Source organism: Radiomyces spectabilis (genome assembly GCF_025331425.1).
Source record: "Radiomyces spectabilis strain NRRL 2753 chromosome Unknown BYT42scaffold_8, whole genome shotgun sequence".
NCBI classification, from domain to species: domain Eukaryota; kingdom Fungi; phylum Mucoromycota; class Mucoromycetes; order Mucorales; family Radiomycetaceae; genus Radiomyces; species Radiomyces spectabilis.
In genome coordinates, this window is record NW_026251933.1 from 693,621 (window position 1) to 712,526 (window position 18,906).

An 18,906-nucleotide genomic window follows, 5' to 3' on the forward strand; every position below is an offset into this window, starting at 1 on the left:
GAAATAAAATGATGTGCAAAAATCAAATTAGCAATACGTTGGGAAGAAATGCCACGCGATCAATAGACGAAAGAGAAAAAATTTCTCTCATCGCCAGAATGCTATGTATCCATATTTGTCCCACATTCACGCGCCATCACGGTATTTTTGAACAAACCATTTCCCGCCGCCAGTAAAAATCAACGGTTTTACGGCAAGTGTCTATCCATGCCGGCAAGCTTAATAAATGGCGCCAAGTTTTTTTTTTTTTTTTTTTTTTTTTTTTCTCGCGACGTTGTTGATGTTTTCCGTAACACTCTTCAACATCAGATAAATACCAAAAATTGCTATGCACACCATACATTCTGGGGCTTTCACCCCAATGACTCACGTAACCTGCGGCTTTGCACAAATGTTGCATCCGCAGCAAATGGCCTTGCAGATCTTTTTCCAGAAAATCGGTTCTCTAAAGTGGCTGAAGCCAGTAGTTGTGGAATCTCATCCTTATTTATTGGTCAAACAACCCGTCCCTCCCTCCATGCTGTAATCGGGTGTGTACAAAAAGAAAAAAGTTCTTTTTGCACGCATGATCGACTAAGAATACTTGTGCACTCCAATATGTTACTATTATCAGACGACTAAAATTCTGCAATGCCTGTTTCCACACACGCAACTCATGCAAAATTCGGATTGGAAAGGAAATACGGCAAAGGAAGATGGCCTTTTGCACTACCTTTTTTTTTTTCTTTTTTATAATTTTCACGCAATAATTACCAGACAATCAGTTCAATGCTTCAGACTGTTAATTTATGCTGATAGGTGTATGAGAGAAAGTGGTTGATAGACTTATCTGTAGTGAGAATACTCGGTTGACGTAACTGTCTTTTTCTCTCTATCAACCAGATCCGTGGCGGAGGTTGAAAGCAGGAGGGACTTGCTTTTCCTTTGAAAATGATACTCCGACCGTTTTTATTTTTTTCACGGTCCTTTCATTCAGCTCAACTGCTGCTTCCTGTAGTCTTTGCAACTCCTATTCCTCATGGCTGACGGTAACGTGTTTGTTTCTACCTATTTCATTCCTTCTACGTTGAGTGGACCGTCTTTGGTTGGTCGCCTCTTTTGAATAAAACGGGGCTCGCTATTATGGTTGCCACCGTCGACCTTAGCCTAGTACCCCCGGCCCTCGACACGACCCGGTCACAGACCCACCTCGATCGACCCTTTTTCGCCTCGCCACTGACGTTCCATTGTTTAGATCTTGAAACCATTACCGTTAAATTGGGCGACCTCACAGCTGCCTCGAAGCGTAAGTTTACTTTTTTTCCATCCACGTTGTTAGACCCAACCGGAGACGCTTTGAAAGCGCATCGGCTGTCAATGGCATTCCGTGTAACACATGACTGACGATAAACTGTGCGCATCCAATAGCCGACGATGGAATCACTCCTCCTGTGAAAGACGACTCTTCTCCCGAAGGTAAACTACACTAAAGACCAACCATGGGCAGCGATGACGGGAAGAAAAGAATATGTCACTCTTTATCCGATCGTCTGTAGTGTTTGTATTAAAAGGAGCTAACCCCATCTCGTCTAACTTTGACCAAGAATCCAATTTGATTGCCAGCACTCATGTCGTGCAAGTGAAATTGGCTGATCAGCAAGCTGACCCCAATTCTCCCTTATACTCGGCAAAGACGTTTGAAGAACTTGGCTTGTACATCATAGTTTTAAGTTTATGGGCCAGAAAAGAGTGTGTGCGTATTTACCGGTTTTGGTCAATTTATTTAGGAGCGACGAACTGCTCAAGGGTCTTTATGCGATGAAGTTCAACAAACCATCCAAGATCCAGGAGCGTGCTTTACCTTTATTGCTCGCTAACCCCCCAAGAAATATGATTGGTCAATCCCAGAGCGGTACAGGTGCGTTAAATTGGGCGTTGTTGTCAAAAAAAAAAACCGTCAAGGTTAAAGTTGCTAATTGACAGTTCATCACGGGGAAATACACAGGCAAAACCGCCGCTTTTGTTCTCACTATGTTGAGCCGATTGGATTTGAATATGAAACTGCCTCAGGTAAATCACGACATCAAAGACGATATGCCATTATTCTGTCCGCTCACTCTTGGTGTACGTCTCTGTTTTATAGGCGATTTGCTTGGCCCCTTCCCGTGAACTTGCGCGCCAGATCATGGAAGTCGTGGAACAAATGTCTAAATTCACCAGCATCACCTCTCAGCTTGTCGTCAAAGATTCCGTCATCAAAAACCAGGCTGTGCAGGCTCAAGTTATTATCGGTACACCAGGTTCAGTGAACGACGCGATTCGTCGAAGACTCTTGCCTACAAACCAAGTCAAGATCTTTGTATTGGATGAAGCCGATAACATGTTGGATCAAGCCGGTTTGGGTGATCAGAGTATCCGTATCAAGAGGTAAGTGCCATTATGAATGGTGATTTTCGAAAAGTGACTGGGAAAGAAAACTAAAAAACCGTCATTCTCGCAGCATGATTCAATCCAAGCCTCAAATTGTTTTGTTCTCGGCCACTTTCCCGGATAACGTGCGTAGATTTGCTGCTCGTTTTGCTCCCGAAGCCAATGAGATTTCCTTGAAGCGCGAAGAACTTAGTGTCGAAGGTATCAAGCAGTTTTACATGGATTGCGACAGCGAACAGCACAAGTACGAAGTATTATGTAATCTGTACGACTTGTTGACTGTGAGTCAGAGTATCATTTTCTGCAAGGTAAGCTGGTTGGGAACGCAAAGTGCAAGGATGCGCAAGAATGTGTCATGAACTGATGGAAATGTTTCATTTTTAGCGCCGTGATACCGCCGATGAGATTTCTCGACGTATGACCGACCAAGGCCACGCCGTGGTGTCTTTGCACGGAAAAATGTTGCCTGAAGAGCGTGATCGAATTATGGATGACTTTAGACGCGGTGAATTCAAGGTTCTCATTACAACCAACGTGCTTGCTCGCGGCATTGACATTTCCCAAGTGACTTTGGTGATCAACTACGATATGCCTTTGGATCAGAACAATAACCCCGATTTCGAAGCCTATTTGCATCGTATTGGACGAACGGGTCGTTTTGGACGTACCGGTGTCAGCATAAACTTTGTTCACGATAAGCGAAGCTGGGAACAAATGAGAGCCATCGAAGAACATTTCCAACGCACCATCCAACGAGTACCCACCGATGATTGGGAAGAAGTCGAAAAGCAGTTGAAGTCCGTTCTCTAAACACAAGTTTTATAAAGTTGTCCTATTTTCTTTTTTCTTATGATATTAATGTATGAATTTTTTGGCGAGGTTGCATCTTTTTCTATTCAACTTGTACTTTCAAAGTGTGATGTACAAAAAGGGATCCAGCATGGCAGAAGCATTCCATGGACTAAAAAACTGTGATACGATGTATGAGCTATTGAGCCTCCAAATTTGCTCAACAAACAAACAAAAACAAAAGAAAGGAGTCAACAGCTAGGGAAGTGCTGTGAGCGCTCACAGTGGCTGACGCGATATGCCTAGCTGCATATCGTTCGCAATGAAAACGAGGGATTTTAGACCGAGGTGAAGGATTGTTAAATTAGAAAAAAGCCAAGGTTCTTTCTTTTCGTTTTAATAAGGGTTTTTAAAAGAGAAAATCACAAAGAATTTAGTATTCCTCGTCCATCTCTTCTTGGTATTCGACAGAATCGGAGCCAACTTCTTCGTAATCCTTTTCAAGGGCGGCCAAATCTTCTCTGGCTTCCGAGAATTCGCCTTCTTCCATACCTTCGCCGACGTACCAGTGAACAAAGGCACGCTTGGCATACATCAAATCGAACTTGTGATCGAGACGAGCCCAGGCTTCGGAAATGGCCGTGGTGTTGCTCAACATGCAAAGAGCGCGCTGCACCGTAGCCAAATCGCCGCCGGGAACCGCAGCAGGGGCACGGTTGTTGATACCGACCTTGAAACCAGTAGGGCACCAATCGACGAACTGGACGGTGTTCTTCTTCTTGATGTTGGAAATGGCCGCATTGGTATCCTTGGGAACAACATCACCGCGGTACAACAAACAGCAGGACATGTACTTTCCGTTGCGAGGATCGCACTTGACCATTTGGTTGCTGGGTTCAAAACAGGCACTGGTGATTTCTTGCACGGAAAGCTGCTCGTGATAAGCCTTGGCCGACGAGATGATAGGGGCATAGGTGACCAAGGGGAAATGGATACGGGGATAAGGAACCAAGTTGGTTTGGAACTCGTTCAAATCCACGTTCAAAGAACCATCAAAGCGAAGCGAGGCAGTAATGGAAGAAACCACTTGAGCAATCAAACGATTGAGGTTGGCATATGAAGGACGCTCAATGTCCAGATTGCGACGACAGATATCGTAAATGGCTTCGTTGTCCACCATGAAGGAAACATCCGAATGCTCCAAGGTGGTGTGGGTAGTCAGGATGGAATTGTAAGGTTCCACCACCGATGTCGAGACCTGAGGAGCAGGGTAAACAGAGAATTCCAACTTGGATTTCTTGCCATAGTCGACCGACAAGCGTTCCAGCAACAGAGCACCAAAGCCAGAACCGGTACCGCCACCAAAGGAGTGGAACACAAGGAAGCCCTGGAGACCATTACAGTTATCGGACAATTTACGAATACGATCCAACACGGAATCCACCAATTCTTTTCCAACTGTGTAATGACCACGAGCATAATTGTTGGCGGCATCTTCCTTGCCAGTGATCAATTGTTCTAACGAAAAAAAGAACAAAAAAGAAAGTTGAGTGACACTGGTTTTCCTTTTGCAAATACATGTCATTTAGTAGTAGTGCATACCAGGATGAAACAATTCACGGTAAGTGCCGTTGCGGACTTCATCAACGACAGTCGGTTCAAGATCGACAAAGACGGTACGGGGCACATGTTTTCCAGAGCTGGTTTCGCTGAAAAAGGTATCAAAGGACTTGTCGGAAACCGCATTGTCTTGGGGAATGTGACCATCGGGTTGGATGCCGTGCTCCAAACAGTAAAGTTCCCAGCAGGCATTACCAATTTGCACACCGGCTTGACCAACGTGAAGGGAGATGATTTCTCTCATGGTTTGAACAAAGATGAATAGACGAGTGGTAGTAAAAAAAGGGGGGTGATGACAAGGTCGATGATTCAAATGTTAGGGTAGAATATCGACGAAAGGGAAAAAAAAAAGGTAGCCGCTTTTTTTTTTGGCTCGTTATTTTTTTTTTTATTTGATGTTCTCGTGGATTTTGAAAATTATACAAATGCCGCACCAATGACATTCTGTGCTGCCCCTTTGACTATCCCTGAGGTGACATGCCCTGAACAAGTAATAAGCCTTGCTGTCCTTGATCTTCCGCTGAATGGGCGAGTTCTTGGCCTGATGGGTTGGACGACACTTGATGGGACGTCGATACTTGTCCGTCCTCATGGGTAGGAATAAGAGTGGTATCCAGAAACATGGACTGAATCACCGGTTCATGCATCGCCAGCCGGATCATGTCTGCTCTCAAAGCATTCGCGGACCCTTCCAAATGATGCTCATAGACCAAACTGGCTTGGATGTCTTGAGTGTAATCTTGACATTGAATCCAGACGTCGGAGTTATCTTCCATGTAGTACTCGATCGCTTCGGGCTGCCACACCTGGACCACGAGCCGGACGTAACCCGGTTGATCAACGACAGGATGTAATTCGAGTCCTTGGATGGCTTGAAGACCAATTTTCATCTTGAATTTCTGATGACCGTCATGAATCGACCAGACAAAAGCACGCTGCTGCCCATCGTAAAAGCACATCAAGTCTTGAGAATCAAGGTTCATGCGCCTCCATGTACCAATCTGCAAGGCTTCTGTTGATAACGGGTACAGTGTGCATACAGTATTCTCTGCAGATAACGGGGTTGCTGCAAAATAAAGGATACAATTGTTTGTAAGACAACAGCCAAATTTTATCATGAAACCATGTCCAGGTTGCTTACCGAGCGCTAGTGAAGGGGGATACTCTGGATACTCTTCGGGCCAAGTACAAGTGGATAGACCCGTGCTTGTCAGGGTATGACTGGTATCCATACCGGTGCTGTTATAATGCATATTCATATTACCCAACGTTGTGTCAATGCGAAGATGCGTGTTCTCGGTGGCTATTTGTTTGTTGGAAAGGAGAAGCGCATGGCCACTGTCCGTTGGTGGTGCGGGAGAAGCCATTGTGTACGACCGGTGAACCCTGTGATACGCTGACGGGTCTACAGAGGCGTGCCGTTCATGCTGAGAATTCTGTTTGCGATACAGTGAAGAGTAGGAAGGATAGGGACCCACGGAGTGCGCTCTCAAACGACCATCGTGACTGCCCATGGATCGGTATCCGTGTAAAAGCCGTCCATTGTTGGTGGGAGTAGACATTGATGGGGCGAGATTGACGGCAGTCAAAGGAGGTGGCGGCGGTGTCCACTGATAGCTGCTCTGACTCGAGGTACTGTCGGAAGACATTGGCACCGGGCCCATGGATGAGGAGGAGGAAGATGAGGAGGGGCCAAGGGCTAGTGATAAAGGTGGTGGTGGAGGTGGTGGCAGTGCTTGGAACAACAGTGGAGGTATGGAATTGTCAAGCGAAGCGGTCGTGGGAGGAGGGCCCGATGGCAAAAGACCGCGACCGTATTGGGCTTGTTGCTGTTGCTGTTGTTGTTGTTGTTGATTGTAGTAGTAGTAATAATAGTAATAGTACAAGTCGGGATTAGGCGTGACGGTACCGTTGGGAGAGGTCTGCTGTTGCTGGAACGCGTTGGCCTGACATGCGGCGGTGGCTGCCGCGGCTGCCAGTTGTTGCATGCGTAAAGTTTGATCATGGAACACGGCGGAACGCTTGGCCATGTTTTTCATTTTGGCTCGACGATTCTGGAACCATATTTGGATAGTACGTTCGGACATGCCCAATTGACGTGATAGTTGGACACGGACACGGTTATTGGGGGATGGATTGACACTGAATGCATTTTCCAGAACAGCAAGCTGTTCAGGGGTGGCTCGTGTCCTTTTACGCTGTGGATGTGTGGTATCCGACAGTGGCTGTGGAGCTGGCTCCTTGGCATGTACAGAAGGATAAGGGATGGATGTGTAATCGTACATTGACGTTTTGTTCAAATTCATGAATGATAAATCGAGCGTGTCAGGATGCATGGATGATAATGATGTGGTTGATAAAAGTGATATTAAAGATGGATATTGGATGCTATTAGGTGTACAATGGTCGACAGGATATTGCATACTCTATCACATATATACACGAAGAAAAAAGAAAAAGAAAAAGAAATCTAACGAATGGGAGTCGAAAAACAAGGATGAAAGGCAACCGAATGGGTGACATTATAAAGGTTTCTCGATGTGATATGGAGACTCAAAATGCTAGGGAGTGCAAATTGTAGACCGGTTGCACAATGGGTGGCGATAATATAAGGAGCGATCGACCATTTGTTTGAATACCACACACCGCCAGTTCAAGCAAAGTTTGATGTAACATTGAAAATTTCGCATTTTCCTCCGCGGACGCAGAAAGGGCTTTATCTGTCACTGACAAAAGCGATTCAATCACTTCTTTTTATATTCGAGGGTCTTTAATACCTCCATGTTATATGTGATCGCGCAATCAGTGACTTATTACGCAAAGAAGCCGCCTTTCTGGGCATTAAATGGACGGCACAGGGTTTTATGGAGGAACGGTTAGTAAAAAGGATGAATAAAGTGTTTTACCCTGTTTGGAAAATAATTCGTGACATGAATAGTAACGCTAGCATGCGAACGGACATTAACAACGCGCATTGATTTTTCAAGATGATGATATAAAAGACCGTTTTATCGCCGTTTCTTGTATTCTAGAAATTCTTTTTTCTATTGGCAATGGGCATTCAATGCTGAGTGTCAGTAATGAACTGAATACCGTTTACCGATATACGATCGAGCGCTGTGCAACCTCAATACACTATCTTGTTCCTTTGGGAATCATTTTTTTTTCGACCTATTAAGGGGAAAAATTTCAAAACAGAAGGAAAAATAAAGAAAAAGGCCTTGTTCATTTTACGCATTTATGAATTGACAATTTGCTCGGAATTGAACTCGATTACAAGTCTATTTTTGACCCTCCTACTTTGTCAACCCTTCCAAAGACTATCTAATTTTGAACTCTTATGCTTATTCATGCTTTGCTTAATAGACCAATTCATATATCTCAACGCGATGCATGCGTTGATGTCACTTGAGAAATATCTTGTTACGATCAATCTGTGGTTCATAATTGAAAAATGGAGCCCATTGCACTTTGTTACAGGCTGAGCATCCCAACGAATACTTTACCATGGATTGAAAATCGATGTTTGCGCGTGCGATAAAGATAGGAGAACAATGTTTGTACTACAGTTATTTATAGCCAAAGACCCGAAGATAATTTGACAATGAAATGGCTGGCTTTTCTTTTTTTCCTTTAAGCTTTTGTCTAATAGATTGATGGTGTAACTGGTGAGAGTAGATTTGCTCAATGAACAATCAAGACATCGTCATTTTAAAACAAAAAACAAAAAAACGTCAAAACGAAAAGATGAGGTCTAGTATGTAGCCTTGCTATATTGGACGGTTGACAATGCCATGATTAACCTTAAATGTGGGCTTTTTTCAATGCAAAAAGGCGGAGCCAAAGCGTGAATTTCTATTCAAATGAAAAAAGATTGTTATCGATTCAAACTCATCTAAAGATAAAAGTGGGAATGAAGAAGCGTGTATAGGACCAATGAATTCAATGCAAGCAGGATGTGGATATTAGTACAAAAAGTGAAAAATGTTTAAAGCAATTAGGAAGAGTCAACGTAATCTGGGGGTGGTTTGGAAGGAATTCGGTCGAGTGGTATCATGGCATTGTCATCGGGTAGAAAGAAGGTTGCTGAAGCCAGTTGCATTTGTTTCCGGAAAGCGTGAAAACAGGAGCACAGAAAGACGTGATTTTCCAGGGACGATGTGGCAACCACGGCGGCGGAGGATGAACCCATCAAGGTGTCATCCACGTGGTGCATTTCCTTGGAATCGCACGTTGGCACGGACTTTGTCACACCGAGTTCAAAGTAAGATGGAAGTCTTCCAAAATCCTCCTTTAGTCGGCAATCAAATACCGTCACTAAGGTCTCCAGCTGAATTTTTTCCCGTAGACGATGTCCCAACGTATCATCAAAATCTTTATCCGCCTTTGTTTTACGTAAACGAGCCAACCATCGCGCATTGGAATGACTCGACCCGGTGTGCCCCATGGATGGTCGCTCAGCACCATTGCTGTGACTTTGAACTTGACCGTGGCTGGAACCGGAAGACAATGTGACTGTGGATTCATGAGGACTCAAAGGCGGGGAGAGATCAGTAGTTGAACTGGAAGGGGACGGTGTGTTGGATTTGTAGGTATCGTCGACGTAAGAAACAACGAGATTGATGGCCAGATGATGTCGGAAAAGGATTTCTTTGTAGTAAGTGGTGTGGTGGATATTCCGCATACACGTTGGGGTGGCAAAAGTGATACGGTAGGCCATGGTATCGGTCAATTCAATTCCGTGATTATGTTTGCTGAACACGGGACGTAGTTCTTCAGTAGTATCTCGACTGATCTCTCCGTCGACGATGCAACTCGAACCAATATATGTTAAGGGGAAATGATCGGACTCTGAACGATGGGCTCGCACTTCTGGAACGTTGTAACGGCGATGTTCGGTAATAAAAAGTTCCATGTGTTCCAGACGGGCTCTTTTCCGATGCGGTTGGATCACACATCGCAGATGGAAAATATCCCCGGACGAAAACGCGACGGCTTCCACGACCACTTGTACATCGCCTGTCACCACATGTTTCTCAAACGTACGTGACAAGTCTTCCAGCGAGTTGTTGGTCAACAACGAATTGGACATGTAAGCACGGAGCACCAGGACCTGTTTGGTGGTATGCCAATTGTTCAACAGAGGCACGCCAGGTCCGACTGTCCGAGCTTCCACTGTATGTCTTACTCGGCCATAGACGTCCTCAATAGTTTCCACAATGGACTAATTATGAAACAAAAATTAAAAATAAGAAACCGCATGTCAGTAAAGAGAGACATCAAACCCGTCATAGTAAAAAAAAAAAAAAAAGGGAAGCTACTTTACGTTGGGTATCACAAAAACAAAGGCAAAGCGATGAATGCCCGGTGGGAGTTTTGTATAACCTTTCTTTTTGTCATCCTTGAAAGATAATACTTGGACTGTCTGTTCGCTCAAGACCTTTTCATGACTGAGACGAGTGCCACGTGCGCCGATGCCTGTTTGTTCACGGGATCAATTATTTACCGACTTGCTGGTACAAATGGCCGAATCAAAAAATATAAACAAAAAAAAAGCAAATCCTTACCTTCGGGCCAGTATGTGGTGGCTGTACATTTCAAGGTGACGGAAATACTACTGACTTTGGTATTACGAGCCAACGATAAGAGCACATTGCCGGAAAAGACCGAAGTTCCGTCCTCAGTTGGAGGTCCACGAAGAATGATCGGTTTGAGAGGATCGAATGTCAAGCGTTCTTGAGGCAACAATCCCAAATGCATAACGTGGAATGACGAAAACGAATGAATTAAAAGACGCTTTTCAACAAGATCATAAAACTAAAACCACAATAAAAAATGGAAAGTAATATTTAAGGAAAATGAGAAAGAAAAAAGAAAATACGAAGGCACCCGCTCCTAAAATTAAATCCTCTAGTGCCAAAAAAAAAAAAAAAAAAAGACCGCTGGAAGGAACACCGTCATGTTCCAACAGTGTCCGATTCAATAATAATCCTGTTATATTCACAGTAAGCAATGTAACATGATGTGCTTTTAACCTACTCGGTCATGTCTCCTCAAAATAGTGCTTAAACTTGGCAAATAAGCAGTAATACCTCTTCATTTCAAATTGCGAACGCAGAAAAAAGAAAGTGCCTACAAGAATAATGTTCCACTGAGGGGTAGAAGGGTTCTCTGATTTTCAAGAAACCGGTCCCATAATCAATTCATTATTCATCAAACATGTCTGTCTTGTGAAAGAGGCCCTTTTATATGTGAAAGAAACTCTCATAACCAGTGATCTGGGTCAAAAAGGAAACAGTCACACTAAAGAACTTGGAATTTCAAAGACATCCCGAACTTGGGCATTGGCATGCTTTTTTTTTTTTTTGTGAGGTCAAACTATGCCACTGATCATTCTTACTGGATTTCCTTCCAGCGGTAAAACGCGTCGAGCCAAAGAAATAGAGCAGTTCTTGCTGCAAAAGCTGCAAGCCGAGAATCGGTCCATGCGCATCCACTTGATCAACGACGAGTCTCTCAACATCGCCAAGGATGCGTATAAAGGTAAATCATTGTTACATGGGGCTCTCGCTCTTGAACACTCGTTTAGTTGACTCGTTTGTTGAATTTGAACAGAGGCTCGGGAAGAGAAAAAGGCTCGAGGAAGCTTGATTTCAACCGTGGAGCGGTTATTGTCCAAAGACGATATTGTCATTGCTGACAATTTGAACTATATTAAAGGATTTCGATACCAACTGTACTGTGTGGCTCGCGCCATTAGCACACCCCATTGCATTGTCCATACGGGAGTTCCTGCAGCCATGGCGAAAGAATGGAATGCAAGCAGAGGATCTGAAGGATATGATGAGACTGTGTAAATGATTATTACGATGACTGATTTTTGGCGGTGGGTTTCTAATTGCACGATCTTTTGTTCTGGATTAGATTTGATGAACTTGTTGCACGTTACGAAGAACCTGATGGACGCAATCGATGGGATTCACCTTTATTTACAGTGATTTATGACGATCAAACCGTGCCTGGAGACAAGATTTGGGATGCGGTGATTTTGCGCAAACCACCGCCACCCAATTTATCCACTGTCACTGTAAGTTCAGGATAAATTCAATTTGAGATCTTTTTTTTATTTGTTAACATGATGCGGGATGACTCAACAGAAACCGGTGACGGATACCAATTACGTGTATGAACTCGATAAAGCGACTTTGGAAATCATCAATGCCATTGTCGAGGGTCAAAAAGAGTATGGAGCGGGAGGATTGCCCATGGTCGTGCCTCGCGCCTCGGTCAAAGTGATCAACCCATCTCGCATCGTGACACTTTCAGAACTAAGGCGCCACCGCAAACAGTTTATAGCGTTCAACAAATTGCGCACCACCCTAGATATCAATCGAGTTGCAGATATGTTTGCAGACTACCTAAATACAAGTTTAGCATAAGCTTCTCAGCAATGTAATTATACTCCATGCCACATGTTCTCCATCTCTCCCTCTATACGATAAAAAATGCCTATTTATGCCCTGTGATACGCTCACAAGTCAACAAAACAGGTAATTTTGTGTACAACCTTTTGGGCGATCACAGTGACGGACCAACGTCGAAAAGTTACTTTTTATGAGGACCTTGTGGTTTTTCACATTTATTGTGTCTGTCAGACCAATATGCTTGCCTGCAAAAGGCAGCCGATAATTCATTCGATATGCATGACAAAGGCTCCTGGCACGCGTTTGCATGATAGATTTTTAATGATTGGCTCCGACGAACCGGCGTCGCTAGGTTATTTTAATTTTGAGACCCTTGGGTATTTCCTGTTGTTTTTTATCGACAGAAATCTGTTTGCACTGGAATCATACTGAGTATAGCCAAACCCAAAGCAAGGTCAAATGCTGCGGTAAAATGTTGAGCAAGGACAAAACCAAAAAAATAAATGGCGCAGTTATACCGAACTGTGTTGCCAATCCTATTCGACCACTCAAAGGCTTCATGACTAAGAGAAAGATCGAGAAAATTTTAGGTGCTTGATTGGCTTGCTGTTGGTGCGATTTCGGTGATACAGGATGGATGATTGGATGTCCGAAGAACGGATATCCTCGTATGTTTTGATACTCCGGAGGCTGTGTTCCGAACCGGACGCAGATAGTCTCGAAAATGGAGTACGTTGATTGGGTAAATCCTGGGTTAGTAAGCCATTTGAGCGGCTATCCAAGGACGTTTCAGAAGTAGCTCCCGTCATCCGCGAAATTTTTAAGTTGTATATAAACCAATCGTTCCATTTCCCGCTTCCTTTTTTCTTCTTCAAGTCATATAATTATAAAAATGGGTAAGTTTACTTTTTTGCCTTTACATACGTGTCTCTTCAAGAGATGACATTGGCAAGGACAATGGTATGCTGACTCTTGCCTCCCCACTAGTCGCTCAGGTTCAGAAGCCCGCTCCTCAGTTCACTGCTCCCGCTGTCGTTGACGGTGAGTTCAAGGATATCTCCCTCTCTGACTACAAGGGCAAGTACGTTGTCTTCTTCTGGTACCCCATGGATTTCACCTTTGTGTGCCCCACCGAAATCTTGGCCTTCTCTGACCGTATCAAGGAATTCGAAGCTTTGAACACTGCCGTCATTGGTGCCTCCACTGACTCTGGTAAGTTTTCCACACTTTTAAGACGTGGTTTTGCCGCGTCTGTTTTTTATAGAAAATATCCTGTATTTTCATTGACACGCTTTGTTATTTAGAATTCTCTCATCTTGCCTGGATCAACACTCCCCGCAAGCAGGGTGGTCTCGGTGAAATGAACATTCCCCTTCTTGCCGATAAGACCAAGAGTATTGCCAAGGACTATGGTGTCTTGATTGAGGAAGCCGGTGTCGCTCTCCGTGGTCTTTTCATCATTGACCCCAAGGGTATCGTCCGTCAGATTACTTGCAACGACTTACCAGTCGGACGCAGCGTTGATGAAGTCCTTCGTTTGGTTGAAGCATTCCAGTTCACCGATGTCCATGGTGAAGTTTGCCCCGCCAACTGGCAAAAGGGTTCTGCCACCATCAAGCCCTCCCCCAAGGACTCCCAGGAGTACTTCAACGCTGTCAACAAGTAAATAAAAAGGCTGTCGCAGGTCGCAATAGCATCCGCTCCCCTCTTTTCTCCCCAAAACCAAAATAAAAAATCTTCTATATAATTACAAGACGGAAATACAGAAAATTTCAATTCTAGGCCCAATGTGGCTAGCGATCCCAATGTCTCGATGCCAAATCTTCATAATGTAGGAGCCATGAATGTCATCTGCAGCCACTGTCAGGCACGAATGTGGAGTGGAGAAAAAATTGCTGGAAGTACTATGAATGATCCTAAGTTTCAGCTCTGTTGTGGAAATGGTCAATTTGTACTTTCTCCTCTCAAACCCACCCCTCCTTTGATTGCCTCGCTTTTGACAGGGACTGGGGCGCAAGCAAAAGATTTCCGGCTCAAGATCAGAGCTTATTGTAGTGCTCTCAGTTTTACTTCTCTTGGTGTAAATTTAGACGAAAGTGTAATGAATGGCAGACGGGGCGCTTACTGCTTCCGTATTCATGGAAGTGTTTACCACTTGATGGGATCGCTACTTCCTGCTAATGGCCAACGACCTGCATTTGCACAAATATACGTCCATGATACTGACAACGAAATATCAAATCGACATGCAATTGCAAGCCATCTCGCGCGAGACACCTTGGAAGTACTTCAGCAATTAATGCATGAAACCAATCCTTTCGTCCATCTTTTCAAGACAATGGCCCAATACATACAGGATAATGGTGGTGCTTCCAACATCAGAATGATTATTCGAGCTGACGATGCCCCAGATCCACGACGCTATAATGCACCAAATGCTTCTGAAATTGGTGTCATTATCGGTGAAAACGCAGAGTCCTCTGGAAGGAATATTGTGATCTGTACGCGTAGTAACCAACTGACATCAATCAGTGAGATGCATCGCCTGTATGACCCACTCCATTACGTGCTGATGTTTCCTGAAGGCGACCCTGGGTGGAACATTGAAACTTGATCGACCAGAAACGAGAAAGTCACCGTGATGAACTACTACAGTTTCAGATTGATGTATCGAAATGATGGACACCACTTGCACCTCTTTGGCCGACTCTTTCAGCAGTATATCGTAGATATGTATGCCAAGATGGAACAAAACCGCCTCAATTACCTTCGCCTCAACCAGTCCCGACTGCGTGCTGATGTGTATTCAGGCGTACAAGATGCTCTCCAACTTGACGACAACAATATGAATATGAATTCCATCGGTCAGCCTGTCATCCTTCCGTCGTCATTCATTGGCAGCCCTCGAAACATGCAACAGCTGTACCAAGATGCAATGAGTATCGTCAGATGTTTCGGAAAGCCTGACCTCTTCATTACATTCACGTGTAATCCAAAATGGCCAGAAATTCGGAATGAGCTTCTTGCTTCACAGACAGTATCTGATCGGCCTTTGACAGCACGAGTTTTCAACCTCAAGCTCAGAGCTCTTTTGAAGGATCTGACAAAAAATCATACACTTGGAAAAGTAATTGGCTACGTCGCAGTCTTTTCCTCTTTTTTCCCACAGGGTTTTTTATGAGGTTTTTACTGACGCGACCATTGTTTTTTTTATCATCATGTACTTTATTTGTTTTTCTTTCTTTTCATTCGGGGGACTCTCGATATCTGGAATCCAACTCGAAGTTACCGTCACTTCTGGCCACGTCAATATTTTTTGCCTGCTCAAGCTGACACCACCGATCCATTGCTTAACTGTCCCTGGAAGCAATTCTATTGTCCGCATCGAAGAAGAAGCTTACCTGTGGTCCGTATTCATCTTTTTTTTCGGAAACACCATTTGGTTCAAAGGCAAGTCCAATTTCTTTTCCTTTGCTATGATGTAATGAACGTATACTAATTCAAATTTTTTCAATGTCATATAATCCAAGTCATGTCAAGCGATCAATGGCTATTGCAAACTCAAATAACAAAGGTAAAATATCTTGACGAAAATTTGAATCAATCAAAGAGCTTACTAACTCATTTTTTTAAATACCCAACATTCCCACACATCATTCTAGATCTATCATAACCTTGGGCGGGGCGGGACTGAGGGGGTCAATAAGTGCTGCTGCACACATGTTTGGAAATCATGACTGTACGGTATGCCAGAGTATTGACATTAATATACCAAAGTTCCATCAAGAGTCTCGCCCAGGTTATGCCGTATTGCGTTAGGCTTTTGTCTGACGAATGTCGCTCAATGTAAGGGGGCGACGTCCAGTAGCGGGTGGCATCCATTGCACAGCGGGTGTACGGCTTGTTATAATGTGTCACCTGAATGAAGCCATCAAAAATTCACTTCTAGGTCCGCAGTAACGTCACATAATTTCAGTGGTGACCGATCGACTTGCTTTTGCTCATCTTGCACACAAGGCCCGTAAACCCAATTTTATCCCACTGTCAACATACACCGCTTACAAGGGCAATATAGGCTCCGCCACTAATGCTAAAAAGCGACTTGCCTGGTGTTATCAATATCACAACTGGATCTTGGATGACTGGAAACGTGTTATTTATTCAGATGAGACCAAAATTAACCGTATTAAACTCTGCCGCTGACGAGTTAAACAAAGAAGCCAACAATATGACTGGATTTGCGTTCAGAAGCACATGCTTTCCTCATCTGTACAAAATGTTGAAGCATTGGGGCGTTTCAGAGCCAATATTGAAGTAAGATGGTTTACACAATGTCAACAATATCGTTACCTACTTTATGCTGTCATTAGGTTCATTACGACCAAATATTCTCTTCCAAAGGCAATCAACTTGGCCCGACAAGAATTTGGGCTCTCAAGCAGCCGAATACACAACGCTGTTGTTCCAAAAGCAAGTAAATTCATTTTCGGCCTCACCAAAATGGAACTGATGGTTTTCATCCTATTCTGGTTTGCTGGAGACGGCCATAGTAGGCCTTGTTACATCTACACCAAAGAAATCGGCAGCCTGTTGTCGTATTCGTCAATGGAGATTGCATCAAGAGATGAAGAAATCCTGAAACTGTTGAAAGCAGCATTGGAACGGTACGATTTTACAAGACTCAGCATCTGCCACTACAGGACTTGGATGCCCAAATTGAAAATTCTGAGGACTCCAGAAATGGACCAGGCGATCCTGGAGGCTTTGAACGCGTTGAGCTCTGAACATTTGCATCCGAAGCATAAATATATCAAGGCTGTTTTGGAAAGCCCATTTCGCGGTGTCGCAATACGATTCGGCCGACCAAGAGAGCTATCGTTCATCGAATATGCACCCAATACATCAAATCGACTGCAATGTTTTATTGCCCAGTAAGTTAACCTATCCATAAGGTTATCTGTGAAACTATCGATTTTCGTGTGTGTGGCAGAGACTTTCATTGTCTGCAGTTACATGAAGTCAACGACATTTTATCATTTGCCGGCTTTCCAGAAGTTACCGATACACGAAAGTTTGACATCGGCAAATTCACCAAAGATGCTTTAATTCTGGCTGAAGAACCCCAAAACACCAGCATTGAGCAGAAAATTTTTATCGATTACATCAAAACCTGCCAACAGCGAGTCATTGAAGACTCTGTACTTCTCGACTGGAGGTCAAATTGCAGGTAATAGCATTGCATGATGTGAGTAACGCGAGCTCCGGCAGTAACATAATTATTTGTAGCCGAGGTATACGTGCGAACTATGCCCAAAGACCTACTGTCGCTTGGTCATCTCAAAAGACACCAACAGGAGACGCACGACAAAATACCCAAAAAAGTAAAACGAATATTGTTGGTTTATGATAATGATCCATTGATCCATTACTTCTACCAGAGATACTACTGTCAAGATTGCAATGATTCGTTCATTGATCCTAGAGTTCTTGATACACATATACAAGTAAAGCACCTGAATTTACTGAAGGTTAGTAGAAAACTGCTGCCGTTTTTAAAAGTTATGACTGATAAACGTCCCTTTAGCAATGGCCTTGCCGCCACAGTGAGTGCGACAACAAATTCAACAATAAAACTACAAAAAGGCACACAGCTACAAAGAACAGGTACCATCTACTGTGATTCAACAGTTTGATCCTAAACTAATGACTTGTTGATGTAGGGATACGAATGCAAAAACAAAAATTGTTACTTAAAATTCGATACACAATTCGAGATGCTCAGGCATTTCTCGGCTGTTCATAGGGTAATCAATTTAGTATCGATGCAAGTGAACATCTCAATCGTAAAGTCTTTGGGCACAATAGCTGTATGTATGCGATTATCCCAATTGCAATGGCCGATATCACTTTGCCCTGCCATCTAAAAGCTCATAAGAAGAAGACACACGAAGACAAGTAGAATTCCTTTACGGCATGCGAAATATAGGTATCGGGTCATTTCGGGCTTGCTACAAATGCAAACGCTCATTCCCAGGTGTACCCGGTAACCACCTTCAACGCGATTTCTCGGGTTTCCTTGACGTTGATAGCTGGGAGAGAGGCAGCGCTGCAGAAAACAGGCAAGAGGCAGAACAGTGGAAGGCAGCCACCACCTTGCAGCAGCGTGCTTCTCAACAGAAGCTGAACGGTGTCCGGTTTTCAGAATTGCATCGTCCGAAGTATTTGGATCTTGTCCGTTGTACGGTGTATGACTTATGTTGTCTTCTCTCTCCCTATGGATATGAATTCTTTGGCTCCTTACTGATAAGCTTCATGTATTATATTCACCAAGCAAGATAAGGTCATACATATATCGAGATCATAACGAGAAACCTTGCCTGTTAAAATAAGCTGGATGTAGAGTATATATTGTACATAGCCCGAAAAATGAAAAGGAACAATTAAAGATAACCTTTGATCAATATTGTGCAAATGTTATTATATATGCACCGATGTGTGCAAAAATTCATTTAGTCCTTTCATGGTTTTGCGGTGCAATCATTTAATGGTGTGTGTAACCCAATGAACGTACCAGTTTTGGCATTCAAATGGCGAAGATCAAATTTTTTGTTTTGGTCTGGGACGCTGTTAGCCTCACGTGACCTCCATAAAAGCAATCATAACT

At 43.7% G+C, this 18,906-nt stretch overlaps 8 protein-coding genes across 8 annotated transcripts; 5 read left to right on the forward strand and 3 right to left on the reverse strand.

The window, feature by feature from the left end:
• Positions 1–974: 974 nt before the first annotated feature.
• Positions 975–3,359, forward strand: BYT42DRAFT_573608 (P-loop containing nucleoside triphosphate hydrolase protein). Its single transcript, XM_051568743.1, has 9 exons — positions 975–1,028; positions 1,235–1,285; positions 1,408–1,455; positions 1,584–1,692; positions 1,767–1,897; positions 1,985–2,049; positions 2,123–2,406; positions 2,480–2,717; positions 2,794–3,359. The coding sequence occupies exons 1-9, from the start codon at positions 1,019–1,021 to the stop codon at positions 3,217–3,219; spliced, it is 1,362 nt and encodes a 453-aa protein (XP_051422275.1). The 5' UTR covers positions 975–1,018; the 3' UTR covers positions 3,220–3,359.
• Positions 3,348–5,174, reverse strand: BYT42DRAFT_516922 (tubulin alpha-3 chain). The gene is made up of 2 exons (XM_051565225.1): positions 4,801–5,174; positions 3,348–4,716 (listed from the first exon to the last, which is right to left on the reverse strand). Exons 1-2 carry the CDS (start codon positions 5,060–5,062, stop codon positions 3,632–3,634), a joined length of 1,347 nt encoding a protein of 448 aa, XP_051422276.1. The 5' UTR covers positions 5,063–5,174; the 3' UTR covers positions 3,348–3,631.
• Positions 5,175–5,279: 105 nt separating this feature from the next.
• On the reverse strand, positions 5,280–7,154 carry BYT42DRAFT_614933 (uncharacterized protein; the record flags this gene model as incomplete). The annotated part of the gene is made up of 2 exons (XM_051571907.1): positions 5,280–5,884; positions 5,960–7,154. The coding sequence occupies 2 exons, from the start codon at positions 7,152–7,154 to the stop codon at positions 5,280–5,282; spliced, it is 1,800 nt and encodes a 599-aa protein (XP_051422277.1).
• A 1,661-nt stretch (positions 7,155–8,815) lies between these two features.
• BYT42DRAFT_594175 (uncharacterized protein) lies at positions 8,816–10,578 on the reverse strand (the record flags this gene model as incomplete). Its single annotated transcript, XM_051570749.1, has 3 exons — positions 8,816–10,042; positions 10,145–10,296; positions 10,386–10,578. 3 exons carry the CDS (start codon positions 10,576–10,578, stop codon positions 8,816–8,818), a joined length of 1,572 nt encoding a protein of 523 aa, XP_051422278.1.
• Positions 10,579–11,193: 615 nt separating this feature from the next.
• BYT42DRAFT_573617 (chromatin associated protein KTI12) lies at positions 11,194–12,414 on the forward strand. The gene is made up of 4 exons (XM_051568744.1): positions 11,194–11,361; positions 11,434–11,671; positions 11,743–11,905; positions 11,976–12,414. The coding sequence occupies exons 1-4, from the start codon at positions 11,199–11,201 to the stop codon at positions 12,255–12,257; spliced, it is 846 nt and encodes a 281-aa protein (XP_051422279.1). The 5' UTR covers positions 11,194–11,198; the 3' UTR covers positions 12,258–12,414.
• A 707-nt stretch (positions 12,415–13,121) lies between these two features.
• BYT42DRAFT_573619 (thioredoxin-like protein) lies at positions 13,122–14,041 on the forward strand. The gene is made up of 3 exons (XM_051568745.1): positions 13,122–13,138; positions 13,230–13,454; positions 13,547–14,041. Exons 1-3 carry the CDS (start codon positions 13,135–13,137, stop codon positions 13,906–13,908), a joined length of 591 nt encoding a protein of 196 aa, XP_051422280.1. The 5' UTR covers positions 13,122–13,134; the 3' UTR covers positions 13,909–14,041.
• Positions 14,042–16,310: 2,269 nt separating this feature from the next.
• On the forward strand, positions 16,311–17,333 carry BYT42DRAFT_376720 (uncharacterized protein). Its single transcript, XM_051563290.1, has one exon. The coding sequence runs from the start codon at positions 16,497–16,499 to the stop codon at positions 17,175–17,177; it is 681 nt and encodes a 226-aa protein (XP_051422281.1). The 5' UTR covers positions 16,311–16,496; the 3' UTR covers positions 17,178–17,333.
• Positions 17,334–18,106, forward strand: BYT42DRAFT_376715 (uncharacterized protein). The gene is made up of 4 exons (XM_051563289.1): positions 17,334–17,469; positions 17,529–17,770; positions 17,827–17,906; positions 17,963–18,106. Exons 2-4 carry the CDS (start codon positions 17,549–17,551, stop codon positions 17,994–17,996), a joined length of 336 nt encoding a protein of 111 aa, XP_051422282.1. The 5' UTR covers positions 17,334–17,469; positions 17,529–17,548; the 3' UTR covers positions 17,997–18,106.
• The last annotated feature ends 800 nt before the right edge of the window (positions 18,107–18,906 follow it).